General features: G+C 41.1%; 2 protein-coding genes across 8 annotated transcripts in view; both read left to right on the top strand.

Annotated features, from left to right (window-relative positions):
- Positions 1 to 4807: 4807 nt before the first annotated feature.
- LOC115582145 (C2 calcium-dependent domain-containing protein 4C) lies at positions 4808 to 6926 on the top strand. The gene is made up of 2 exons (XM_030417925.1): positions 4808 to 4840; positions 4937 to 6926. The coding sequence occupies exon 2, from the start codon at positions 5013 to 5015 to the stop codon at positions 6276 to 6278; it is 1266 nt and encodes a 421-aa protein (XP_030273785.1). The 5' UTR covers positions 4808 to 4840; positions 4937 to 5012; the 3' UTR covers positions 6279 to 6926.
- A 1183-nt stretch (positions 6927 to 8109) lies between these two features.
- vps13a (vacuolar protein sorting 13 homolog A) overlaps positions 8110 to 27659 on the top strand; it is a 33967-nt gene continuing 14417 nt past the window's right edge. For 3 of the 7 annotated variants that reach the window (XM_030416748.1, XM_030416744.1, XM_030416749.1), the window contains exons 1-48: positions 8110 to 8295; positions 8977 to 9020; positions 9125 to 9167; positions 9265 to 9360; positions 9828 to 9929; positions 10955 to 11064; positions 11172 to 11231; positions 11399 to 11458; positions 11763 to 11843; positions 12252 to 12309; positions 12510 to 12637; positions 12798 to 12904; positions 12996 to 13167; positions 14099 to 14161; positions 14885 to 15017; positions 15216 to 15310; positions 15448 to 15590; positions 16657 to 16858; positions 16952 to 17066; positions 17401 to 17537; positions 17686 to 17818; positions 18188 to 18305; positions 18444 to 18585; positions 18848 to 18956; positions 19060 to 19235; positions 19362 to 19518; positions 19683 to 19762; positions 19884 to 19943; positions 20213 to 20411; positions 20544 to 20660; positions 20761 to 20864; positions 21034 to 21201; positions 21336 to 21643; positions 21837 to 21984; positions 22198 to 22369; positions 22611 to 22735; positions 22819 to 22988; positions 23453 to 23748; positions 23897 to 24081; positions 24182 to 24328; positions 24575 to 24784; positions 25027 to 25170; positions 25348 to 25449; positions 25544 to 25696; positions 25781 to 26039; positions 26591 to 26751; positions 27059 to 27162; positions 27271 to 27583. In XM_030416748.1, coding sequence (XP_030272608.1) covers positions 8196 to 8295; positions 8977 to 9020; positions 9125 to 9167; positions 9265 to 9360; positions 9828 to 9929; positions 10955 to 11064; positions 11172 to 11231; positions 11399 to 11458; positions 11763 to 11843; positions 12252 to 12309; positions 12510 to 12637; positions 12798 to 12904; positions 12996 to 13167; positions 14099 to 14161; positions 14885 to 15017; positions 15216 to 15310; positions 15448 to 15590; positions 16657 to 16858; positions 16952 to 17066; positions 17401 to 17537; positions 17686 to 17818; positions 18188 to 18305; positions 18444 to 18585; positions 18848 to 18956; positions 19060 to 19235; positions 19362 to 19518; positions 19683 to 19762; positions 19884 to 19943; positions 20213 to 20411; positions 20544 to 20660; positions 20761 to 20864; positions 21034 to 21201; positions 21336 to 21643; positions 21837 to 21984; positions 22198 to 22369; positions 22611 to 22735; positions 22819 to 22988; positions 23453 to 23748; positions 23897 to 24081; positions 24182 to 24328; positions 24575 to 24784; positions 25027 to 25170; positions 25348 to 25449; positions 25544 to 25696; positions 25781 to 26039; positions 26591 to 26751; positions 27059 to 27162; positions 27271 to 27583 — 6609 coding nt within the window. In that variant the 5' untranslated portion in view covers positions 8110 to 8195. The remainder of the gene's footprint in view (positions 8296 to 8976; positions 9021 to 9124; positions 9168 to 9264; positions 9361 to 9827; positions 9930 to 10954; positions 11065 to 11171; positions 11232 to 11398; positions 11459 to 11762; positions 11844 to 12251; positions 12310 to 12509; positions 12638 to 12797; positions 12905 to 12995; positions 13168 to 14098; positions 14162 to 14884; positions 15018 to 15215; positions 15311 to 15447; positions 15591 to 16656; positions 16859 to 16951; positions 17067 to 17400; positions 17538 to 17685; positions 17819 to 18187; positions 18306 to 18443; positions 18586 to 18847; positions 18957 to 19059; positions 19236 to 19361; positions 19519 to 19682; positions 19763 to 19883; positions 19944 to 20212; positions 20412 to 20543; positions 20661 to 20760; positions 20865 to 21033; positions 21202 to 21335; positions 21644 to 21836; positions 21985 to 22197; positions 22370 to 22610; positions 22736 to 22818; positions 22989 to 23452; positions 23749 to 23896; positions 24082 to 24181; positions 24329 to 24574; positions 24785 to 25026; positions 25171 to 25347; positions 25450 to 25543; positions 25697 to 25780; positions 26040 to 26590; positions 26752 to 27058; positions 27163 to 27270; positions 27584 to 27659) is intronic. The other 4 variants (XM_030416750.1, XM_030416746.1, XM_030416745.1 and 1 more) reach the window with 3 other exon arrangements.

Raw genomic sequence — 27659 nt, 5'->3', positions numbered from 1 at the left:
ATATATATATATATATTTTGTAGCTGTTTAAGATTGTCTACAAGTTATTAAACTTCTAAATGGATTTTGAAGTTTTAATATTTGTTAATCAATTGTGCAAAGGCTTGCTGATCTCCACTACCACTGGCCTGACTGGCTGTGGTCAGCTGCAGCTCTGGTATATGGACGAACACACTGTAAGATTATGTGTGATTCAGTGCAAGCAGGCAGCCGGCATAAGGCTACAACTGCTCTTATCTCCGTAATGGTCGCCTTGCCATAGTCACGGTCGCGGTCTTTAACAGTGGGACGAGAGGGGAAAGTCATCTGGCACGTGTCGACAGGAGTCGGCGTCGGCCAATGAAAAGGCCATCTGAGGGGAATTAGCATATTGGCATCAGGCCTGGAGACAGAAAGAAGCTGTCAGGGGAGAGAGTCCTAACGACAGGTCACTGTGGACCACTGAACATTACTATAACTCTTCTTCTCTTGTCTCTCCTCCATATTCCACCCTATTCTCTTTTTACGCTTTCACTTTTTTCTTCTTCTCTGACTCTGTTGTGTCTTAAAAAAGAAGCTCACCAGATCCCCCCGGTCACAGAGGAAGTATCCGTCATTCTTATCTTTATTCACCGATTTTGTTTCACTCTTTTCCACCTAGTCTCCAAAACGGTCTCCCTTCTCCCCTTACGCTCCTTCAACCATTTCTCTCTCCAGTCTCCCTCCCTCCCTCCCTCCCTCTCGCTCTCCTTCTCCTTAATAATTGGACACTGATTCACCGATCTGGGGTCAATTTTTATCTGCCCCCTCTGGCTGAAGTGTATTGTCTCCGCGCCGTCCTCGAAGTAAGGTCTTCTGACGCAGCTCATATCATCTTCAATCTGCCATCTATCTTTATTGGCCCGAAATTATTACACCTTATTAGCCATTATTACATTTTACTATCAATTCAAAACAGGTCAACAGTGCAGCCTTTCTGGCTTCCTTCCCATCGTTTCTCCTCTCCAACTTCCCGACTTTCTCACTTTCTCTCAGGAGCTCAGACCAAAGAAGTTCTCTGGCTACAAAACTTCCGCAATTTCATAAGAGGTTAAGTGCTTTGCGAGGGGGGGGATGAGTGCCCATATAGGCTTATTTGAATCTTCAATAATAGAGATTAAAGTGAAATGGGAATTAACAAAGTGTATCATCAGCTCTTCCCCTGATCGGAGTTTGTACATGGAATTTTAAATCATGTCGCACAATGTCAAAACATAATAATTGGCAGTGATACAGAAGAAAAACTTATAACAAAGGTTTGGTTTACTGAAACGGCCTTGGATAAACGCAGGATCACATGAAGGCACAGCATAAAAATATGTAAAACAAAATACATTTACTCATGGGTACAATTTTAAGAAACAACTGCTACTGTCTACTTTCAAATAATGCACTTTTTACTCCACTACATCCTTCTGGTAACTTTGATTACTTGTAACTTTGCAGATTGCATCAGAGCAAAGGACCTGAAGGGCCCATTGTAAGAACTGATAATAATCTGATAATTGATAATCAGTGACCTATGGTATACAGAATACATACAGTACATGTAAACACATGATACTTACATTCAATCTCAGTTACTTTAAAACTTTTAGTCAAGTACGAATGGGTGACTTAACTTTTAAGGCCGTAATATTTTAAGACCATATCTTAATTTTTACTCAACAATGCCTTTTGGGTACTTTTTACAAGGCCGGCAAAACATAATCACAACTTTTAATTTCACTTTTAATTGTACTATATTCATTTTGGTCAATTTATATAATCAAACAATCAAATCAGTTTTAAATACGCATTATGTTATGCAGCAGCATATAATTTATCCAGGTATCAGAATATACTGTGCCGAAATTTTATGCACTACAGCAGGTATGCTAATTTTATGTTAACCATACACGATGCATGATTATTTGATTGTACCTTTAGTACTGTAGGTATATGGCTTCACACACAACTCACAAAAATATTGCTGAATAAATCATCAGGAGAGGTTCAAACTAACTGAGAGCATGAAACTGAGAAAGTCTTTGAAATTGGAGCTGGAGATGATTTAAACTAAAACTAACCCTCAGAATCCACAAAGACTTGTTTGACTGATCTGTGATCATGAGCCACCAGAGGTCCTTCCCGTCTCATCCACCGCACCGAACACCGAGTAATTCCTCTTCCTGAGCAAGTTTGAAGTCTCTATTGTAACTTCTTATGATGGAGGAGGGCTAAAAGGTCAGTTTTAGCCCGCGGCAGGAGGCTGGAGGGATGAAGTTACAGCTTGCAGAGAAGGAGCGAGATGTAAGGCATCAGTTACAAAGTACACAAACTCAGGGGTGACGTGTGGTTTTTAAGTGGATGTTTTGCTTTGCGTTTTTATTTGTGTAGATCTCAGATGACACAAGCAACAACCACAAGTCATCTGACCTGCCCATTCTAATAAAAGGAATGATAGTCTGTAAATGTGGGTTTGAATGATGTTCTCATGTTGCATCAAAGCGTTTGGGTACGGCCTTTTGTCACATGTGAATGAGCAGCATAGACAACATAAGTTATACTGAAGACGACACCACTGTGCTAAGAGCCCTACAAAATCTGTACGACGCAAGTTCAGCTGAACACAATGCAAAGTCTGTATCTGACAACAGCAGTTTGGTTGGTGAGTTAACATATCATTCCCCACAATCAATTACCAAAAAGAAGCCTACAAAATAAAAAAAACTATAAACCATTATTTTACAGAGCTCCAGAACAAAAAGGTTTTACCACTAATGCACTTGACAGTGGCAGAACGTTTGGCAACAATGCACTGTTCTCTCGTTAGCGTTAATTGCCGCTGTGACAGCGGTTAAAGGCAAGGTCCTCCTCTGACTCCCAATCATTTATCTCTCCATTACAGAGAGCACTCTGGGTTTTTATTGGTGTAATAAAGTCGATCTTCACTTCCACAAAAAGCCTCCTGACCCCTGGGTGCTCCGGAGGCCCCTGACTCCTCCCGAATGTATTCATCATCTTCATATTCATTCTTTGGCACACACACACACACACACACACACACACACACACACACACACACACACACACACACACACACACACACACACAAACACACTGCGTGCAAGCAGCCGGGCACACAGGTGGGGATGTTATTTCACACTTACTGTTTAATTACTGTAATAGAGTATTGCATTAATGAAGCCAGGGACAGGTGTTCTCTTCTGTGTGGACTTATTGATTTGACAAACCCCTTTGTTTTCCATGTCATTTGTCATCATTTTACAGATGTTATAACTATAATAAAATGAATAACGTTATACAAAAACGTCAACTATATCCGACTTTTGTCTTAACTGAGACAAACGAAGGTTTGAGCAGTAAATCTAAACCATGAACGCCCTCTTGTGGTTGAAGAACTCACATTGTTCACAGGGGCTTCCACTTCTGGAAGTACGAGAACAAGGAACCCATGAAATATATGTAATTTCTCCACAGGATGAGGGTTAGAACAAGTCAAATCAACAACTTTGGATAACTGGCAATCTTAGATAAAATTAATAACACCTTATAGATTAGTTGTTACATTTCAAAAGTGGCATGTGGAGTCCAGAATGTGAATATGACCTGGATCGAAACTCAGATAGTAAGTAGTCAGAAACCACAAAATACATTTGCTCCTAATATTAACATTAATAATCAGAATTCACTTCCTTTCAAATTTGAGATTTTAACCAAAGATTATGGCAAAGAGGGTGAGGGAAGAAGTCAAATGTGTATTCAGTTTAAAAATATTGGATTCTAATTTGTGGGATTCAATAATGAGTTCCATCAGCGCCAATAAAAAGACAGAAACTGGATCATTTGCCCCCCTGAAATGTCCTGATGACTGAGAAATTCATTCTGCAATTAGAGAATACACTCTGTGTTCAGTTATTCAAGTATTAAGTTAGAATTAATTGTTACAAGTGAGTTAACATCAATAAAGGCAGTCAAACTAATGGATGCTGTACGTTATGTAAGCCTACAATAGTGGCACGAAGTACAGCGACCACAACATCTGAACTAACTTTACACACTTTTGGTCTCACAGAGATGAAAATATATTTAACATTTTCAAAAAGGTGATGTGTTTATCAGCATCCATTCACATTCTGACTATTAAATGGGTCAGTTGTGTGTCCGGAATTCAAGCTGTTTAAAGGTCAGCGGTGACGGCGGTGGTGGAGCCGGCTTCAAGGGTCGTGGGTGCTTCTCTCTTTGAAATGCCTTTGAACAAGAGGTCAGCTCTTTCAAAAGCCGATTATACTCTTCTCATCACGACCATGACAACACATACCTTATTTATTTGAATTTAAATTTAATATTAAAATCTTAATCACTATAAAGTTTAAAGTTTAAATAAAGTTGTCCTTAGGTGGGTTGACTGTGCCTGAGATTGCAATAAAACTCAAGACACATTTTTTATATTAAATCTGCATGCTTTGGGATTTACAGCATCACATTTAATACTTTGCTACTATGACTTTAGTGAGTTTAGTGATGATGATGAAAAGCTTACATCACATCCTTGTAGCACGACTAAATGCACATCGTTTCTGATTAACACTGACCCAGTCTCCAGCAGACACCGGGTGATTCAATACACTGTGACTGATGTGTGTGTTCCTGTTGCGTGTGTGTGTGTATGTAAGTGTAAAGCCTGTTTTCTGACGCAGGTGGTGGGAGCAGACCAGTGACGCAGAGCCATACACTCACCTTTAAAATCTGTCAGTGGCACGTCCGTCACCCTCATACAGATCCATCTTCGGTGCCGGACGCATCAAGACCTCGGCAGGTGAGAAGAAAATATTTATCATTTTATCTTCAGAACTTTAAAAAGTGTTTTTTTCTTTAACACATTGCTAAATTAAATGTTCTTGTCTTGTTGCAGAAAGGAAAAACAACAACTTTGGATTTGTGTGCAAAGACTTTACACTCGCGTCATATTAAATCATCTGGAGACAACCATGTGGGTCTTCGGGAAGATCAGAGAGAGCATGGAGAGCATTCCTCTCGAGCTGAGTCGTTACGTGGGAAAGAGTGAGGAGGATATCAGTGTCTCTCACAATCTGCACAACAACATCCTCACCCCAGACAAGATCCCAGAGTTCTGCCTGCCCCCTCGGCTTTGCAGGAGAAGCCCTCTGCTGGAAACTGAGACAGCAGAGCCTCACCCGCACAGCCAGAACCAGGTAGCCGATAGCAGCCTTATTTCAAACACTACACGTGTAAAGCTGAAGGATGTGAAGGATGTGAAGGATGTGGGGATGAAGAATAGTGATGCATCAATGGTTCTGAAGGCTGCACAAAAACCTCTGCCATTCTCTGCAGAAGGGTATGGCCTGCTAGGGATATATGAGAGCCCCAACACTCGCAGGAAAGAGTCTTTGTTCCACTCAAAGTGCCCTGTTTACATGTTTGACAGAAACAATCGTACTGCCGCCCCCAGGCTGGCAAAGGAGACAAACCCACCTCAGAAAACTTCATATGGGTTTCTCCCTCTGTTTTTATCCAAGAGCCTGTCAGAGACAGGAAGTACAGAAACAGAAACAGCTTCTTCCAGTGATTCCTCTCCCCTCAGTTCCCCAGATAGTGCTAAATCCTCCCCCTACATCCCATCAGGCACCCGCCGTCTGAAAGGGGCAACATCCTGTCCCTCATTAACTGACAGCAGGGAGAGCAGAGGCAGGTGGAAGAGGGCAGTTTTAAGTTTAAAAACCTCTCCCAGTTGCCCCCCCAGCTTGGAGGCAAGCTCACTCACCTTAGCCCCAACTGTCCTCTTCCAACTGGACGTCCTGCAGTGCCAGGAGAGACAGCGCGAGCACATCCTCACTTTGCAGGGCCGTGGTAAGGTGCACGTCTTAGCTGAGCACACCACCTTCTCCACCAACACGTTCTCACCCCTTTTCACAGTCAGAGTCCGTGTGGTGTCTGTGGAAGGCCTTTTGGATGACTATGAGCGACGATCCCTGAACTGTGCAGTGAGTCTGTGTCTGACTCCCGGGAAGCTACAGCAACAGCAGAGCGCCACCATCAGGAACTGCCACAGCCCCGTGTTCAATGAAGACTTCTTCTTCACAGAGCTCAGCAGAGAGGATCTGCTGGAGCTGCAGCTCAGGTTAAAAGTGGTGGATAAACCTGCAGCGGGAACACTGAGGAGGGGGACAATCCTTGGAGCGATCACCAAACCACTGTTTCAGCTACTCCATCTTAAAAAAACAGATGAAGACTAACTAATTTTGCGTAATCGCAGCATATGATATGTGATAACTATTACAATATGTACAAGAAAATGGACATAATAAAAAGCATGGTTTGTTTAGGCTATATGTGCATTTGGTAGCCGCTATGAGATTTAATGGGAAGGTAAGATAACAAAGCAATTAGCAACTGTATTACAATATGATGTAAAACGTATGCAGCTGTAGGGTAACACTTTAACATGACCATCACAAATAGAATAGAGCTTTAGTTAATAGTATTCTCACTGCTGACACACAATGAAATACGTTACATTTACTAAGCACTTGTTTGATGCAACTGATGTTTGTAATATTTTGTAAATGGTTAATAAATACTGTGTAGTTCATCGATAAACGTTGTTTAGATTACAATTATATACCTGCAACTGAAATTAAAGATATTTAGTGATAGTTTTGTCATACAAGCAACAGGCAGAGGATCACGTGCATTTTTATTATATTTCTTAAATATCTTTTAAAGCTGCTCAATATTTTTTTTAATAACACAATTTGGGGAATCTTTTCTTTCTGTGATTCTGTTTTGGTATGATGAAGTCAGTTTTCTGTAATGCTTTTGTAATAATGATTTTTAAACTGTCATAAAGTTTTGTCAAAGCCAATACAATTCATGACCAAGGATCTCTATGTGGTTTTAATTTTCATTACTGCCTGACTGAGGAATTGTATCTTCAACCTTTTCATTGAGTTAGTCCAGATACTATTACACACGATCAATTCAACCACATTGGCTTGCTTGCTTAACAGTGGCGGTTCTAGACCAGTTTGAATAGGGGGGGCCGGCTTTTTTGTTAGTGGGCACATACAACCCGGGAAAAAAAGACAAATCCCTCATTCAGACAAGGGATACATGGGACTTCAAACAATGTTTACAATTTCAACAATTTTGATTGGGTAGTAAACTGCTGAGACACTTACTGATGCAGAGTCCCTGTCGGGGGGGGGGCTACAGGGGGGTCCGGACTCAGAGTTACGGGGGCACTGGTCCCTGTTGCCCCCCCACCCCCCAGAACCGCCATTGTTGCTAAAACTGTTCTATAAAATAAAGTGTTTACATTTTGAAATCATTGGTTCCGTCCTGCTTGGCACACTGTGAAATGCTGTGCTCCTGTCTCATCTGGCCCCGAACTCTACTGGTGTTTACTACCTGCTTTGTATGAAGAAAATCATTTTCACGTTTGTGCTTTGGGCACATTTTGTCCATTTACGTTTATATTTACATTTACATTTAGGGCATTAGCAGATGCTTTTGTCCAAAGCAGCTTACAGTTATTCCTACATTCATACACTGATGGCGGTGGCTGCCATGCAAGGTGCCGACCAGCACATCAGGAGCAGTTTGGGGTTCAGGATCTTGCCCAAGGACACTTCGACGTGCAGACCAAGGAACCCCCCTTTCTTGTCCCATGTTCCCTTTGTATTTTCTGTTTTTCTTGTCTCCATTTAGAAAAGCCCATAGAAAAGCTCATATATAGTAGGCCCTTTTCTCCCTTAAATATCTGAACATTGAGTCACTGAAGACCGGAGGACTGAGACCTGAGGACAGAGGCATGCCTTCTCATGTAAACATGAAAATAAGGACACATTTCAGTTTAACTGCTTTCATGCTGGAAATTGTGTCACTGTATTGGTTCATTAATGAGCCATTATAATTAAGATTTTGTATTTGTGGACGAGTTTGACCACAATGTTATCGGCTATGAATCAAATATTGCCATAAATCGGGGTATTTCAGAATTGACTTACCTCAAACTACCTTCTTGCAGCATGAATGATTACTGGTACGTCGTGACGTCAACGCCCCGCCCACCGAAGGACGTCCTAATCTGACGTTGAGGCAAGCGAGCCCGAATGTAAACATGGTGACAGTTACATGAAAGAAACGCCAAAATGGTCTTCGAAAGCGTGGTGGTGGATGTCCTCAACCGATTTTTAGGGGACTACGTTGTTAACCTTGACAGCTCCCAGCTAAAGCTTGGCATATGGGGAGGTAACTGAACTTGTGTTTGTCATTTTACTGGACTAGCTCGCTCGCTAGGCTAGCTAGCTAATGCTAAGAGACGTTAGCCACCAGTCGTGTGTGACAGGCTGCCTCAGCTGTCAGTGTCAATTTATCTGTCCCAGAATCGATTTAGGCTGTCCAGTGTAAGCAGGATAATGCAGCCAAATGCAATTTTATGGATCGAGCAATCAGTATGGTTAATTTTCTGCTGCAAGTGCCTGGTGTTAACCAACCTTCTTTGCTATTGCGAGGAGTTTCGTTTCGGGGTCACACCCTTTCACAGAACCAGGTTGTGACTCGTCACTTGGTCTCATGATTAGACCTTTTTACAAGCTCGTCCAGAAAGTCTGACACTCACATCTCTGCAGACTATCCTGGAGAATGAGGGGATTAGGAGAGAGCTTTCAAAGCCAATGCTAAACATGTACCAACTTGTTACAACTGTCTTCAAGTTAACTAACTAAATCTCAGAGTGAAATCTTTCTTTTAGCCAGCTGGCTGTAATGATATATGTGCTCCATTCCCCTGAGTGTAAAATGAAGTCAATATACAAAGGCCAAAGTCCTTCTCTGTGATTTAGACAGCGTCTCTATGAGCCTCATAACACAATACAAATCTATCTGGTTTATCAGAATGTACATAGTAACACAAGGGTTTCTCTTTCCACAGGTGATGCTGTTCTAACAAACCTTGAAATAAAGGAAAATGCCTTGGTGAGTGGTAAATATCTGTGTAACTTAACAAAAGTGGTCTGTCAGTGCATACAAGCATTAACGATGGATTTGTGGTACAATAATTTGCTATTCTTTTGTCGCAGAGTCAGCTTGACATTCCTTTTAAAGTGAGAGCCGGCCATATAGGTGAGATTGTACTCACTGTTCCCATATGCCACCTTTCCTTTATTTATGTATTTATTCTCCAGAAGAATATATTCTGACTTTGTGTCTCTGATCACAGGACGGCTGGAGCTAAAGATTCCTTGGAAGAACCTCTACACTCAGTCAGTGGAGGCAACGCTGGACGGCGTCTATCTGCTCATAGTCCCCACAGCAAGTAAGATCATCATTCATGTCGAGTTAAATGCATAAAAAGGTTATGACACTCAGATACTCATAGACATTATAGTGTATATCAATTCCAACCATTCCAGGAGACATATCCAGTGCTCGAAGGATATTCACCTGCTGCATGTCAATGTAAAGATATTTAGACTCCGCATTTCACATGAACATTTTTTAAATTCAAAAACACATCAAAACATTTTTGCATCCAGTGGATTTTAATTTAGCATAACCCAAATAATTTTCACTGTCAGTAATATCAGATCTAGTCTAAAGAATACCCCTCACGATTAGCCGACACAACACAGTGCAGCACATTAGTCAGACATAGGAGGTCTCTCACTTATTCATGACCCTAATGTACTTGTAAACAGGAAGCTCAAGCTTAACCCTGTCTCATTGTATTCAGAGATCTGCAGACAAATAATATCTTTTTTCTACTGGCTCCACTCTTTCCAGGTATAAAGTATGATGCCGAGAAGGAGGAGAAGCAGCTACAGGAGGCTCGTCAGAGGGAACTACAGCGGATAGAAGAGACGAAGCTGAAGGCTGCTGAGCAAGGTCAGAGTTCAGCTTTGATTTTAAGGGGACTTTAGTAGTAAGTTTTCAACAGGTTTTGGAGATACTTTTAGATAGGCTGCAGGAGAAAATGTGAAAGGTAGCAAAAAAACATGGTTGTAGAGAGTAAAAGCAGCAAAGTAGCAAGAACAGAGATTTCAAACCATGTGGTTATGGTTGTGTGGTTTTCAGTTCCTGTGTTGTTTTTGGAGAAGCCAGAAGTTTTCACACTTTATTATCTGTGGTTTGGCACTGTGGAAATGTTCTGAGTTAGCCTCTTTACCACATCATGTCTGTTCTACTCAGAAATAACTGAAATAACTGTATGAACATCAGTTACTGTCTATCTATGTTATATCTGTGTTCCTTGACATTGGACTCGTGAATATGTCTAAATGCCATTTACTGTATAAGTATAATGACTACATTCAAAGCATTCAAATATCGAGAGAGCAAATTCAAATGAGTCTGTCTGATAGAACTTATAGCTGATATGTCAGCGTCAACAATGCAGCCGCATGTTGGTGCAGTACCCACGTTACATTGTGAGACCAACAGAGTCAAATAGTCCTCTCAAGCTAATTTGTGTTTAATTACATCTTGAACTAGATAAGATTAGATAGGCTTTATTTATCTCGCAACGGGGAAATTCTCTTGTTACAACAGCTTAAGATGCAACATGTACAGGAAGTGAGGCAGAGTGAAAAACAGTCAGCATGTTTAACTGCGAGTGAAAAGAAAAATGACAATATCAGCTAATGGTGAGATGGTATTTTTTGTTTAAAAGCAATAAAAGAACACTTTGTTATAAAGTAATCTATGAATAAAAGCAGTAATAAGATAGAGACAACTGTTAAAACAAATTAGAACATCATGTGCTGTAAATTAATGAAAGAAGGGGTATGTAGGACAGCCAGTGGTTATCATGGAGCAACAACAGTTTAAGTCTTTGTTCCTAAAGCAAAGCTTCAAGAAAGCTGCAGGACCAGATCTGGTCTCATATCTTTTATATTTGTTGTGTTTGACAGAGAACCCTAATCTGGAAAAGCAGGACACGTTTGTGGAGAAGCTTGTCACTCAGGTCATCAAAAACGTGCAGGTCAAGATCTCTAACATCCACGTACGCTATGAAGATGATGTGAGTATTCAAGCTGAGTTGCCTTGGTGAAGTAACTCAAATTTGTGTTTGTAAAGTTGTCAGAAAGAGATTAACTGAGCTGTTTTTCTTGCATGTGTCTTCCACAGGTCACTAATCCAAACTGTCCTTTGTCTTTTGGAGTGTCACTGAAAAATCTCAGCCTCCAGGTAACAATTCAGAATATCTCTCCAGTCAGAGTATCCTACGTAACATTTGGCAATCAGTGTGCTCTGAATCAACAATTAATGTGTTTATTAAATTAAATTAAAATTGTAAAAGTGTAAACATAATCTCAGCGAGGCCCCCTTACCTCACTGCTTGTTTGACCTTACAGACGTCTGATGAGAACTGGAATCCCAGTCTTTTGGATGAGAATTCCAGGCTTTTCTTCAAGGTAAAAAAATTGAACAATTAAATCTGTTAGCTGCAGCTTTATATATATATATAGCGTTTACATTTATATTGTAACGGAAATATAAAGTGTGACACTGCACTTGCTTTTGAATACTTTGTCCCTTCAAATTAAAGTTAAAGGTTTACGTTGTTTGTTTGAAAACTGTTGGTCCTGCGAAACTAATTTTATTTCTCTGGGCCATGATCCAAACATTAGAAATCATTGAACACTGTCAGCTGTTGTGTCGTCTCTGCTCTCTCAGCTCTGCACTTCTCTAATTGCTTTCTGTTTTCCTTTCTCTCAGTTGGTTCAACTAGACAGCTTATTTGCTTACTGGAATGTCAACTCAATACTCTTCTCCAATCACAGGGCAGAGGAGGCTTTGGTGAGTCACCCTATAATTAGTGTTTTGCACCTTGTCTCCACTCTCCCACAGCCTGGATTTAGCCATGACATTGACTTTTTTTCAAAGACACAGCGTCATTATTGTGACAACACAGATCAATCTTGGCCTAATTTCTTTAGCAACATAACTGTTTGGAAGTTAAAATGAGAAAGGCATTTGTCTCCAATCCCTTTGAAGCTTTTGTTATATTTCTTTTGATGAATGCTGTAAAAAGGCCTTCTGCAAATCATTCTGAGATCACTGCAGATTTTGTTAATCATTCATGTCATCCACAAAGGCTCTTTGTAGAATAGGCCCATTAGGTAGAATGTATGTAAATGTTGTCTTTTGGCTTAGGAAATAAAATCAGATTAAGTCTAATTGAAGCTCTTCTCCCTGTATCTGTAGCAATGTCTCCAGAGCAGCATGGATATCCACAACTCTCATACTATCAGCCATGACTTTAGTAAGTGTCTCACTGTCATTTGTTGTTCGCATTTTTAAACTGTTGAATAAGCTCACTTAAAAGAAACATGTCCAGACCACCTAGTAAACACCACATACTGCATCACATGACTCACAGATTTTCGAAAACCTATCCTTGCTAGAGAAAAGAATATTCACAAATTTGCTTTTAATAATCGATTTCTCATTGGTTGTCCACAGTTTTTCGTCCTATCTCAGCGGACGCGAAACTGCGGATGAATCCCAGGTCAGATATTGACTTCTCCTCTCCGAAAGTGGACCTAATGGTCAATCTCAGTGAGGTGGCTATTGAACTCAACAGACCCCAGGTAGGTGTGTGTGTATGGTGTATAAGCATGTGTATGTAGCTTTATGGAAGTTTTTTGGCAGAAAGAGAGAGAGAGAATAGTGATAAAATGTGTTCAGTGAAGATAAGTTCTGTCAGTGCTCCTTGCCAGTGAGTAATTCTCTGACTTCCTCTCTTTCCAGTACATTAGCATCCTGGAGCTGCTGGGCTCAGTGGATATGATGTCACGGAACCTGCCGTACAGGAAGTACAGACCTGTGGTCCATGTTCACAGGAATGCCCGTATATGGTTAGAAAACACTTTGATTTTTAAATGCCATTCAATGACTTTATGCCATATGAAGTTTAAGCACACTTGCACATGTGTGTACGTTTCGCAGGTGGAGGTACTTGATCACAGGCATCTTGGAGGTGGATGTGAAGCCGCGTCTCCACATGTGGTCATGGCAGCACATTCGCCACCACCGGCAGATGGTGAAACGCTACCGAGAACTGTACAAGACCAAAATCACCAGTAAGAAACCCAGCGAGGAGCTGCTCAAGGCACTAGAGGTAGGAAATGGCTGAACTGAAGATGTAGTTTCCCACGTTCGTCTTTTAAGAGCAGCATATTTAAACCACTGACAGTTTAATTTGTCATTCGAAGGAGAGGAAACATTTTGAGTATTTTCATTTCATTGTCGTTTTAGATTAGGAGAAGGAATGTCCCCTCATCTGACTTAATTTCCTGTATTATATTAAATCAACTTCAAATACATAGAATTACTAAATTGCTTCTGTATACCAATGCTATTTGGAATACTGATGTTATTTTCTTAAGTAAAAATCAATTGTTCTCTAGACAATTGAAATCACTGTTGGCAAATGCTTTGACAAATTTAGCCGTCAAGCCAGTAAGTGTATTAATGAAATTGAAATAGGGGTTTTATGCGTGCAGCAGCCAAAGCAGGTAGGCACGGACGTGTTTACTTTTGCCTCACCAAATATATAATTTATCTGGTGGGAAATTCCTTTTTGTGCAAGCTGAACATCAGACCTGCTGTTTCTGCTCGATTTTATGCTGGTAAATACCCCTCCTGTACTCGACTACAGTCACAGTAACCATAAGACATTGTTTATATGAATTGGAAATGTAATATGATATGCAAGTCGTTAATAACAGAGGTATTACCTCCTCAGCATCCTGTCAGTGATGTATTTGTTCTTTCCTCTGGCCATAAATACTGACATTACCGTACATAATTACACGTATCCAGTGTTCAGTCCTATAAAAGGATTGATTGAAATGCATTTGAGGTTGATGATGTATTTCATGGAAATAACCCATTACAGCTAAAGGTCTTTTCCACTGTCTCTCCGCGCTGTAAGCTTTATATTTTCCTGAAGTGATTAATAATGGACATTGAGTAATTGACGTATCTCTGTGTGGAGTAGCAAGAAGCTTCTGAAAGCTCTAATCGGGCTGGTTTGTATCTATTCTCAGGAGCATGAGAAGACCTTGGATATTTTTAACATCACGTTGGCCCGACAGCAGGCTGAGGTGGAGGTAAGCTCTTTGTGTTTATCTCTGTACTTTGGGCATCTTCACTTTGTGTGATTACTTTGTACTGGATCTGTAGCTTAAATTATAATGTCAGTATTGTCGCTGACAAATTATGTGCTCAACAGTTGTAGTTTTAATTCTTATATCCCCATAATTCCTTTTTCCATGGTTAATATAAATAGAATGAAATAGACACAGAAATGATAAACAGTATGCCTCCTTTTCGAGAATGTAATGTGAGTGTCCTTCAACATACCACATATGACCACAGTGGTACAAGACTAAGCACAGAAAGTGTTAACATTTATCAGCAGTTTAATTTAGCGGTTGAGGTTTTGACTGAAATAGCATACAGTGTGCAACATTTCCTTTTCCCTCACAGCTGGTTAGAAATTCTGACATAATCTTGGCTTTCCTGTTTCACCTTTTAAACATGGAACGCAAAAACCATTTCTCCTGCAATATCTTGGTAGTACATTTTGGTGGGCAGCAAAATAGTATTTTAAGTGCCAAACAAAGACAGCTGGACTTTCTTGAGGTTCTTGAACATGCTTCACCTTTCATCAGAAAGGCTGAATGAGCCTGAATAGTGAAAATTGTTCAGTGATGCTTAGCTCAAATGACAAATATACTGTCAGTCTCTTAGTTAAGACAGTGTATTTCTAATTAATTGTAAAAAGTAATAACTTAAATGTCTTTTTTTTTGTTTCTTGTACTTGTACCCAGGCGAGTAAGGCAGGCCTGTGTATTTACCGTCCGGGGCTTAAGATGGAGGAAGAGGAGTCTCAGGGTTGGCTCAGCTGGATGTGGAATTGGGGAGGAGAAGATGAAACGAAACCTAAAGAGGTCAAGACTGGAGGTAAGATGTTAAAAAGAATAAAAACAGCAAGAAGTGTACATTAAAGATAATATGCACAGGTGGCAAACAGGACCAAAGCAAAATACTGCGTTACATTTTTTATAAAGTAACAGTTTATGGTGTTAGTTCATGTTTTTTCTTACTCATCATATTCTTTCTATTCCATTTGTTCACTCTTGCCTTGTCTCTCTGTGTCAGGTTTTGATGAGCTATTAACCCCTGCTGAGAAAGCTAAACTCTACACTGCCATTGGATACAGTGACGCCGCTGCTAATCCCAACCTGCCAAAGAATGTGAGTCACTTCCCTTCCTGACGCCTGACTGTCAACTTATAATACACTTCTGTTTGGCTCTCCATCCACTTAAACAATATTACTAACATCAAAATGCAAACTTCTGGATCTGATATATGATTGTTGCTTCTTTTTAGTTTGAAGACATGAAGGTCAATTTCCACATGGAGAGGCTGTCGGTGTCCATCAAAGACAACAAAGACAAAAACGAGATCATCAGGCTGACTGTGGGAGAGCTCATGTCCACGCTCACGCAGAGACCTGGAGCACAAGCCATCAAGTTTGTCATAACTTTTTGTTTTTTTGGGGGGGGTCCTCTGTGGCTTTAACAGTATAAATACTGTATGTGCGAAAGCTTGTTCAGACCAAACATTGATGACGAGATGGAAACCGTTTGAGAACGGTGCAGGCAAAAGTTGCCGTTGTGTGAACTGCCCTGTGTGAGCTTGACAAAAGACGCTGATTGCCAGTAGCTGGTTTTAGAACGCAATGCACACCGCATGTTTCAACAGCTAAACAGTCCATACCCAGGTCAGCTGGTCAGATCAGTTACAGAATGTTCGCTAGTCAAAATGGCAGAGTTTTGGACAGAGGGGGTTGAGGAACAGCCATGTATGTGACTCAAATAGTGAAATAAATATGTACGACTAAACTAACAGCTTAAACTTAACGACTGCGTTTGCTCTGCTGTTCTCTAGCTTTCTCTCACCTGCTCTACCGCACACCTTTTCTGTTTTTTCTGTGTCATCTATACTTGAAATGCAACTATAGCAAATAAGTCACTATCACTACGCTCATTCATATTCTCAGATGCTACAAATGCTATCAGGCTACAAATAAAAGCCTGAAAAACTGGCAGTGAGTATGAAAGTAGAGAGTTGTTATGGAGATGACGCAGTTGGTGTTGACTGGCAGGTTTTCAGAACGTTGCAGAACAGCAGATTGCAAGTTTCAATTAGTCTCTTCGCAAATCTTTGGTATGAATTGGGCTTTGAATAGCATGGTTTCCAGTGCAAGTTTTTCATTTGATTTAATTGAATATAAAAAAAAAACATTCAGCCCAAGCACTTTTGTTTGTGTCTGATTCAGAATTGAATAAACCTTTTGAATAAATATATTGAAAAAAATGTGCAACTGGCATATCACAATTAGAACCGGTAGAAGCAGTCAATTGAAAACACATTCACACCAAATCCCTGTAGGGGAAATCTGTTTTCACACGTCTGCCTGCTGAGTCCACTACAAAGTACCAACCTTGTAGCTCATCTTTTATTTATTCAGCAGGATGGATTATTGCTCCCAGAACTTACAATATATCTCTTCCTTTCTTTTCCTCTTTTCATCAGAATCACAGCCCAGCTCAGTTTGTTTGAAGTCACGGGCCTGGCCAGTGACCGGCCTGCACCGATCCTCCTGTCATCAAGGAAGGCAGCCATAGGAGCAGGGACCCCGCTGCTTTGCATCCTGTTTGAGACCAATCCACTGGATGACTGTGCTAACCAGCGGCTTCACGTGGAATCACAGCCCTTGGAAATCATCTATGACGCTGTGAGTGGTGTCTGTCAGCGTGCATGTTTTAAGGATGAAAGAAACAATAGAGGCATCATATGAAGCATGTTTTGTGTTTGTCTGTCCGTGTAGATAACAGTGAACAGCATGTCAGCGTTCTTCATGCCTCCCGACGACCTGCAGCTGGACGAGCTCACCAACGCGACCCTCATGAAACTGGAGCAGTTTAGAGACCGCACAGCCACTGGTCAGTCGCACAAACATGTACAAAGATGTACACCTACTACTGCTCTTGATTTCAAGACTGCTCTCAAACCTCTGAAGGACGGATGTTTACATTCCCCAGTCTTTGTTTTTTTTTAACATGTGTTGAATGTGTTTACAAACAGCCTGCATGTCTCAGCCACTGGGTCCATTGACGTGTGTAGTTCCTGTTTATTTTCCTGACACTGATTGTTTCCTGAGATTGTTTGCAGTTTTAAGCTCATGGTTTTTTTTTTTTTCACAAAAGACTATGATAAAAAAAGCTGATTCTTTTTTCTGGTTAAGATTGATAAGCTTAATGCCATTTTGTTTTTCAGGTCTAATGTACGTGATCGAAACACAGAAAGTTATGGACCTGAAGGTGAATCTGATGGCCTCCTACGTCATCATTCCACAGACCGGCTTTTACAATGGCACTCAGAACATTGTACTCTTGGATCTTGGACATTTCCAGGTCAGAAAGTGCAAAGCTTGACACTGGGATGATCCTAAACTGTTCCTACTTTTAACCACAGAGCATAGATAAATAATTAATGTGATTCAGAGTTAACAAAGTGTGACATTTGTAACATGTGAAATCCATTATTCCGTTGCTTTCTCAGATGTCCAGTCAATGCAAGAAGCACCTTCCACAGCTGTCAGTGGGCTCCAGCAACATTGAAGACATCATATCCAGAGCATATGACAGCTTTGACATACAACTAAGCAGCCTGCAGTTCCTTTATAGCCAACCAGGTACGAACAGGAGAGCATGCACCTGTCATGTGTGAGATGGTCACATTGGAGTGGAGAGTTTATTGAAATGACTGTTTTTAAAGTCAGGGTGCTGAAATGTTTTAGATATTTTTGATGAATTTTCGATATTACACAAATTTTACTTGGAAAATTGAATTGAAAAAATCTCCTTGGTTATCTCTCGGAGGTGTGTTTGCTGTACTTTGAGATGATAATCCATAGTCATTAGATATTATCTCAAAAGTTTAAAATGTTTCAAGTTGAGGAAAGGGTCACACATATTCATTGCTCCAACCGAAATATTTGTATGTATTTGTTTTGTGTTTGCATGCAATAAAAATAAATGTAACAACTTTTTTTGTGTGATAGATGACGACTGGAAAAAAGCCCGTAAGCTGAAACAGTCACCTCTCCACATCCTAGAGCCAGTGGATCTGAAAGTGGTTTTCAGCAGGGCGATGGTTGTCAAAGACTCCCGCATGGCAAAGTACGTTTTTTTTACCCTAAGAATGCGGTTATTTTATTTTCCATGTTGAAGGGGTTACAGACACAGTTCAGACTTAAATTAAAGTTAGTATTTTTCTGTGTGTATCTGTATATATCCATGTTTGCATATGTGTTCCAGGTACAAAATGTCTGGAGAGCTTCCTCTGCTGTCTCTTCGTATATCTGATGATAAACTTCGAAGTGTTCTCGAGCTGGTGGAGAGTATCCCACTGCCTGAGAGCAGACCTGCTGCACAGGGCGCTGCTTCATCCTCAGCAAAGGTAAAAACAGCAGGATCGTCCCTGGATTTTCTAAAATGTGGTTCCTTTCTACATTTTGTGTGAACTTGTGGGAATAATAAAGTTAAAATTGGTTTGGGCAAAATCCGGGAAGAAGATGAAATTGTTTGTGCAGTCGTCACACCTCTGAATAAATGAGTTGTAGCTGTTACTAGAACCATGTTTTTACAACTTTTAATGAATGGCAGATTTTTTATGAATTGAGTGAATTAATACGTTTTTCGCTGATGTTTCTCTTTCTCAGCCAAAGCAGTTCACCCCACAGCTCACTCCCAGAAGACCTCTAAACTTGGCTGACCAACGTTCCTCTCTCATTTTCGAGTCTTGTGAGACCATCAGCATCACATCATTGGGTAATAGCCAATAATAATTGTGCTATATTATCCTGTAACACTGCGTGTGCCTGTATAATACCAGTTGAGTAATTGTGTGTATTTTTTTTTGCCACCCCTTTAGGATCAGAGGAAGATTTGTTTTACGATGCTCCTAGCTCTCCCATCAACGAACAAGCCTTCTTTTCAGATAATCCTATGCCGCTGCGCTACGGAGACCTACACAAAAGAAAAAGTATATTCAAGGAAGACGCTCCAAAGAACATGACTGATCTCATCATGACGTTTGAAATCACTGAGGTACATAGAGTTCCTGTCGAGCTAGGTGACAGACAATCCGTGGTATTGGTGTTCAGTTATTCTTACTAATTGTTTCCCTTTTCTCTCTTCATGTTCTCTTCCCCTATATCTTCTTTGTTCATCTAGTTTTCAGTTCAGTTGTGTCGTCTGTCTGGAGATCAGGAGATCCCAGTGCTCCACTTGGACATAGAAGGTCTGGGCACTGAACTGAAACTGCGCACCTTCGACATGACATCTAATACCTACCTACGAGAGATCTGCCTGAAGTGTCCTGAATACATGGGTCAGTTGATGCTTGCAGGATTGTCTCTGACTGCCCTCACTTTGACTTCAGCCAGTTATGGAGACATTCATCAGAACTTAGATTAAGCACTTGTGAATAAAAGTCAGGTGAGGCTTGGCTATAGTTCTTATATGTCGTGTTTTATTTGCTTCCTTCTTATTTAGATTCTGAAGAGAAGCAGGTTCAGCTGATCACCACTCTAGATAACTCAGAGGTTGACCTGCTCACCTTGGAGTACATTAAAGTATGTAAAGTATCAAAATCTACGTGTTTACAGTGTTTTCACAAAGTTTCATCATATTAAATGATTATTTTCCTCATGGTGATACATGGGTTTCTGATTGAGGATTGTATATTTTCCCTAGGCTGATAAGAACGGCCCTGAATTCAAGTCCCAACACAACAATACAGAGCAGCTCATCAAGGTGAGGGAAACCAACAACTCAAATTCAGATGCTTCTATGTTCTTCTGTTCTGCTGTATTGGAAAATGTATTGCATGTTTATGCAGGTTTCACCTATGACCTATTCAGTGCTGCAATGATGCTAATTACATTTTAAAACTGAACTTCTCCTTATGTTCTTTATAAGAATGAAACAGCGATACTTATTGCAAAAAAGGCAAAGATGCCATTTTATTCTTCTTCTCAACAAGCCACTAACTTTTATCTTTTCGTCATTGCATTTTCCATCAGGTGACCTTCTCATCCCTGGATGTCCATCTTCATACAGAGGCTCTGCTCAACACCATGAACTACCTCAACAACCTCCTTCCTCCGTCCACCAAGAAGGAGGGAGGGCAGGAGGAGCTCCCCACCATCCCCGAGGAGGAAGAGGCAGAGGCAGAGAAGGAGGGAGAGAAGAAAGGCGAAGCTATTGTAGCCAGGAAAAAAAGTAACTGACCCTTATAAACCCCGTCAGAGTTTCATTAAAGTTCAAGTTCAAAAGCCACTATTCTTCTTTCATCACCTTTCCTACAGGTCTTTAATTACTCACCTCTTCTTTCTCATTGCTTTTTTTTCACAGGTACAAAGAATTCAAAGTTTGCAGATGTGGTGAATCTACATATCAGAGCTGATCTGCGCTGTCTGAAAGTTTTCATCCGAGGACAGAAAGCCAGGATTTCTGAGATTAGTATTGAAGGTATAGGAGTGTTGATGTCCCATGCGTTGCACTTGTACGCCATGAAGCTGGAAATGCAAGCAGATGGTTTCTCACTGTCCTGCTTTTTTCAACCATCTAGGTCTGGTTTCTGAGATTCTGATGAAGAAAAAGGAGATGGAGGTTCTGGCCAACTTGAAGAGCATTGTGATCCTGGACTGTGACAAAGATGCCATTTACAAGAAGGTACAATCAGCGAGTGGCCTTCCTTCAAAATGTGGAACTGCATTAATGTAGTTTGACAAAACAAAAGTCACTCTGATAAGAATTATAGCTGTCCAATGGTTCTGATTTCTGTTTCCTTTATGGCTCTGTTCATTTCAATTCTGCTTTCCTGTCCTGATTCACCTCTCAGGCTGTGTCTATAGCGGATAAGGAGGTGTTTTCCTTCCGCATGGTAAACTTTACAAATGCAACAGACGGAGACGCCTATCTGGACATGTCTAAAGTTGACACCTCTGTCACACTGACTGTGGGATGCATCCAGGTTATCTTCCTCAACAAGTTTGTCTCCTCCATTCTGGTAAGAATAACACATCCCAAGACTTTAAACACTATTAACACCATTCAGTTCACCTGTGTGTTCGGCACTCTAGCTACAACTCCTATTAATTTCTCTCCTACACTCTGTTGTTTTCCATTCTTTCTTGCTCTCAGGCATTCATCAATAACTTCCAGGAGGCTAAAGAGGCCCTGGCAGAGGTGACAGTCCAGGCTGCGGAAAAGGCAGCGTCAGGTGTGAAGGAGCTGGCAGAGCGGAGCACTCGGATCGCTCTGAACGTCCACTTCAATGCACCCGTCATCTTCCTGCCCCAGTCGTCCTCTTCCTTCAACGTCATTGTAGCTGACCTCGGTCTGCTGTCTGTCAAGAACAGCTTCACCAAGAAGCCCTTTAAAAGTGATGTCAAGATCCCGCCTGTTGTGGATATAATGTCTGTGAGACTGACCGACCTCAAGATGTACAGGTCAGTAACCAGGGAGGGAATTATAAATTAAAAAAGTGGGTTTAAATAACATATAAAGTGATGACATCTTTATTGGCTGAGAGAAGGTTCTTTGCAAAGCAATAAAACATTTATTTTACAGATTTAGATTTACAGTAATCACATTTTCTTTCTATAACGTCTTTTATGACATTTGTGTTGTGTGTACTTCCAGGACCACATACATAGATGAAGGATTTCAGGGGGAGACCCAGCTGCTGAAGCCGGTCAGCCTGGACTTGGAAATCCTGAGAAATCTTTCATCCAATTGGTACCACAGCATACCTGACATAGAGATCATTGCTCATCTTAAGCCCATGAGTGTACGTTTTGTTTTCTTTGAAAGTTTTTTGAATTTGTTTTATTGGATGAATAGTAAACTAGCCTACGGATTAGGCTCCATTAGGATGTGAGAGCTATTAGAGAGTAATTCAGTAATCTGTCCGTCTTTGTGTGTTTTTGTATGTTCTGATATCTGATCCCAAGATAAGTACATTATTGCAGTATTGTCAAAAAACTGTGTTTGTTCCAAACAGCTGCTGCTCTGCCAGGATGACATGATAGTGGTCCTGAGGACTCTGAGTGAGAACCTGTCAGAGAAGTCAGATGCGGACCCTCCTCCAGCTCGTCCGCCCACCACTGACCCCTCCTCTGACTCTGTATCTAACAAAGAGTCACAAGGCTCTGGAACCACTGGACCAGCCAGCAGTAAGGGCTTGTGGTTATGCTTGTTTGCATTGTTATGTGTGGTGTTAAACATAAGAAAATTAGACATAAGACACTTAATCAGCAAATTAATGTGTTTGTTTGTCCACAAATTAAAAATGGATGATATTTAGCTTACAGTTTGACATGTACAGGTTTTCCAGGACCATCATAATCTTGAAATCTGAAAATGTATTTGGATCCATTTTAACCCAAAACTAATTTTAAAAATGTGGTTCGGTAGGTAACACAGTAGTGACTGCTGCAGTTGTGGAGACCCAGAAAAACAGCAAGCTGAAGAGCACGCTCAAATTGGACTTCAAGTTCGACTCAATGACGCTGGTCTTGTATAGTCCTAATGAGAATGTGGTAATTTATATACACACACACAAACACGCATTCAAGCTTGTCTTGCTGTCACTGTCTAACACATTGTTAATGTCATAATGTAGATACAGATGATGGATTCACACGATGAGCAGCTGAAGTTAGCAGAGTTTACTCTGGGCACCATCTCCACCGCCGTACACATGTTCTCCGACAGCTCCATGAAGGCCTCAGTGCGACTAGCTGCCTGCCTCCTTGATGACAAGAGACCCAGAATCAAGATGGTCACCCCAAGGTACTAGAGGTGCACACACGCACACAAACTAGTTAATATATTTATCGGTACAGATGCACACCTTGATGTACACACATTCAGATGAGCATCATCTATGCACATGCAGACAGAGATGTGTACTTTTGTGCATCCTGCCTTATAAACCATGAAAATGTTAACACCCAAAGTGTTAAAGATCCCATAATGTTAAAGATCTACGCTCCTTCAATATACAGTATGCTAGCACAAATAACAACATATTCTCATTGTTTATCCTCAGATGCTGTTGTAGCTTTTGTAAAGAGTGTGAGTGTGATCTTACTTACAGACTGGAAGATGTAAAAGTTGCGCTAGTAAGAAAATGGGATGAGCTGTCTCGCTGTGTATCATAATTATAATGTCTAAAAATATCATGTAGAGCGAATGTTCTCTGCTGGAGATGATACGATAATAATCACCACTCATTCTCACCACCACTCTCTCAGTCCCTCTTTCATGTCAGTATTTGTCTACATCTTCTCCAGGATGATGGCAATGCGTCCTGGTGCAGAAGAGAACATGATGGTGGAGGTCAACTACCGTCAAGGCCATGATGGCACCACTTTGGACACAGTGGTGCAGGATGTGTACCTGTGTGCCAGCATGGAGTTCCTGCTCACTGTGGCAGATATCTTCCTCAAAGCCACTCAGCATGGTTTCGCTCAAGCCCCACAAACCAAGAGCAGTTCGGGGGCAGGAGATAAAAAGAACATGAACTCGTCCGTCACATCTAAGGAGTCAGGTGAGTTACCCAAATCAGTTTTTATTTAGTTAGATGACTTTTTTTGTGTCTGTGGTAACATAATGGGTCATATATGCTTGTTCTGTGTACCCTGTTGTCTTTTGGCCTGAACTGATGTTTTCCTCTGATACTCTCTGCCCACTGTCAGCTGCAGCTCCAGCAGTGGTGTCAAAAACAGAGATGAATGTTCTGGTGCGTAACCCAGAGATCGTGTTTGTGGCCGACCTGACGCGTGCTGACGCCCCGGCCCTGGTGATGACCACACAGTGTGAACTACAGATGAAAAGTGGTGAAGAGGGATCACAGATGACCGCTGCTATCAAAGACCTCAAGGTTTGTATTGTCACTGTAAAGAAAATGATGAAAGAATTAAAACGTTGAATAGTATGCCTCAATAACAAACATAAAATTACCGTTGTGGTTGTTATTTTAGGTTGTGGCTTGTCCCTTCTTGAGAGAGAAGAGGAAAAACAACGTGACCACAGTCCTGCAACCTTGTCAGGTGTACTTCCAGAGTACTCAAGAGTCCCCAACATCCCCTCAGGCTATGGTGGTCTCCATCAATGCTCTCACCCTGAAGGTAGTTCTTGACATGACCCCAGGAATTTAATCTGGGAAATAAATGGGATCAACTTGACTGCCTTGTGTACATGATGCATAACAAAAAAGATGATGATCAGTCAACTTCGGTCATATAGGTTTAAATCTGCTGCAGCTGATGGAAATTGAAGCAAATGTTGACACAAACAATACTAACTGTTTGCACAAAATAGAAATGTATCTTTTCATCTGTGACACTGGTGTAAGATTTGATCTCTTTACCCAGGTATCTCCAATCATCATCAACACAGTGATCACCATACAGTCAGCACTGTCGCCCACAGCAGAGACCCCCGAGGAGCTGGATAGCCCCATTCCTGTGGACCTGTGGGAGAAACGGGGCTGGAAGGAGCTCAAACACTGGTTCCTAGAAGAGGATGGGGATGAAGACACAGCATCACTGGCCCCACTGATACCACAGGGAGAGTCACTACAGGTATTTAGCTGCATTGTGACTTATTGTGATACATGATTAAAAGCTTTAACATTGTGTTAATTGTGATTTTTTTTTGCAGTTTTTATGTATCAACTTTGGTCTCTTTTATATTACACATCATAGATTTCTTTTCAAGAAGCACTTTAAAATGTATTTGATTGCATATAAAACTATAATTATTATATTCCAGTTTAATACATAAGAACATAATGAGTGAATTATTTGGCTATTCAATGCTGCAGATGACCATCAAATCCATCTGTCTGACTCTGGAGGCTGGAGTGGGACACCGCACTATGCCCATGCTTCTGGCCAAGTCCTCCTTCCATGGTGATGTGAAAAACTGGTCAACACTTATAAACTTACACAGCGAGCTCACCCTGGAGGTAACAGACGCAGAACCTTTCACTATAAAATATCGCTGGATAATGTTTGACTTTTGCTTTTGTTTTCTGTGTTTTTGATATTGTTTGGTCTATTTACTGATGATGATGATGATACCTATGATATTTCAAAATATTCCAGCTTGTAATGGCCAGACTTTATGTGTGTTTTGCCTTTAGGTACACTATTACAATGAGATGATGGGAGTGTGGGAACCACTGCTGGAGCCTTTAGAAGATGATACAAGAGATGGTTTCAGTCCGTGGACACTTGAACTGAAGGTACTCGTGTAGTGTACATGAACACATGCACACACATACAGTATACACAGTTTACTCACAGATGTACTTACACTTTTTACTCTCCTCTAACCAGATGAAGAAGAAACCTATGAAGTACACAGGTTTGTCAGATGAAGTGGATTACCATGTCCCAGACTATAAGACAGTCATTGTCATCAGCAGTAAAGACCAGCTCAACATCACCCTCTCCAAATGTGGACTGGCCATGTTGAGTAACCTGGGCACGGTAAGAGAAGAGCTTTAATCATTTCACCAAGAAGTCTAACGTTGGGCAGTCGTCCATAACATTCATGGTTTCATCTTTCCCCAGGCATTTGCAGAGGCTGCTAAACAGACAGCTGAATCTTTCCAGAAGGATGAAGCTCCGTTTGTAGTGAAGAACCGCCTGGGCCTGCCGGTGTCTGTCCGCCACAGTGAGATGTTCTGTCCCATCGGCCAGCAGAGCACCAACCTCACTGTGACGATGCAGGATGGGGAAACCCTCGGGATGGACTATTCAACCACTACGGACTCTGACCAGTTCTCAGCCATGATCTCTCTGAGTGCGAAGGACTACTATATACAGCCTAGTAAGTTAACCTACATTAACAGTCATACTGTATATGCACATGAGAGTTTATCATTAGCTGCAATATCACAATTACACATTACTGCCAACCGCCTCCAGAACACTCAGTTTCTGTTCTTGAGTTGGTGTCTCTCTTGAACCCTGTATGCTTTAAGATCCACAGTGATGCACTACATTTCTACATGTCTTGAGGTGCATTGAGAAATTAAAATTCAAGAAAAGATGAATGCTTTTAGTTCTATTAAGAACATGATGTAGTGGGGCTTTGCAGCCTCATGTGGCCAAAATGAGTATTACAACAAAAAGCACCTTAAAAAACACAGATGAGACAATTGTTTAGATCATAATTCGAACTTTGTCTTTTTAATATTATATAAAAACTAGTTCTTATCTTCTTTGACGAATGTCTTCACCCATGTCCTCTCTGCTCACCTAGCTCTTGTTGCTTCTCATCATTAAACTAAAGATGAATAGAAAGAAAGAAAGAAAGGTCCAAATAAAACACTTGAAGTTGAGTGCATATGAACTGATCTTGTCCCCCTCATCCTCCAGCTCCGATGGGCCACACCTCAGCCTGTGTGATCCCCCTGATCAAGGTGGGCAGGGGAATGTACAGTGTAATGCACAAAGACTCAGGAGTCACTCGTTTCCTGGTCTGCCAGATTTACTCTGTGGAGGGCAGCAAGTACATCAAGATCCGCTCTCCTTTCCAGGTACTTCACTAATCATCCTGTACATTTTTTTTATACGTATGTTGATTTAATAAGTAAAAACATATTTCAAAGTGGATTGTATTAATATAAATTACATTCTCCTTTCAAGATGCTGTAAGCCTCTCATCCTTTAAGATAATTGAATAAGTATTAATGTCAATTAGCTAGGCGGTTGATTCTTAGGATTAGATTAAAGGATGATAAGCAGAAGTTCCAAGAAGTTTCTGTTATATATCTTCTACGTGTTAAAGATCAAATCTGAAATACAGGAAAAGAAATCTCTAAGTTTTTCTCTTCTTTCATGCAGATCATCAATCATTTCTCCATCCCATTCAAAGTTTTTGAGGGAACAACATGTCTGGGTACATCTCTGCCCACTGAGGAGTTCTGTGTGCCTCTGGATTCATATAGGTGAGGACAAACACATAAACACACATCTTTAGCAGTCTCCTTTCTCTTTTGTCACAAACATGGCACACACCTCACTTCACCACATCTCCTCTCTGCTGCCCCCCTCAGGTCCGAGTTGAGCCTTCAGCCGATAACAGAGGATGACGCTGACAATCAGGGTGAGCAGTTTGAATGCTCAGAGGGCTTCAGTTACGAGGACGTCAGCAACCAGCAGCCCGAGACACACCTCCAGCAGACCTGCCGTCGCCGTGGAAATGAGGGTGGTGTGCTGATGGTCAACATCGTGCCGGTAAAAGATGCAGTGACATTCAAACACACCGGAGACGTTGGGGAGAACTTTGATGTGCCCTTCGTGTTGCACCTGTGGCCTTCAGTCCTCCTTCGCAACCTGCTGCCTTACCCCATCTCCTACGCACTGAAGGTAGGCTGTGTCGGGTAATCTACTACATTGATGATTGAAAAGGAACATATGGGTTTCAGCACATTACAAAATACAA

This window comes from Sparus aurata, chromosome 5, assembly GCF_900880675.1.
Source record: "Sparus aurata chromosome 5, fSpaAur1.1, whole genome shotgun sequence".
Classification (NCBI taxonomy): Eukaryota; Metazoa; Chordata; class Actinopteri; order Spariformes; family Sparidae; genus Sparus; species Sparus aurata.
The sequence above is the reverse complement of the archived record's forward strand: the minus strand, read 5'-3'. Positions and strand labels throughout refer to the sequence as shown.

What these genes read in the sequence shown, in the direction of transcription:
- LOC115582145 (XM_030417925.1), top strand. Translation starts at nt 5,013, where the DNA reads ATGTGGGTCTTCGGGAAGATCAGAGAGAGCATGGAGAGCATTCCTCTC.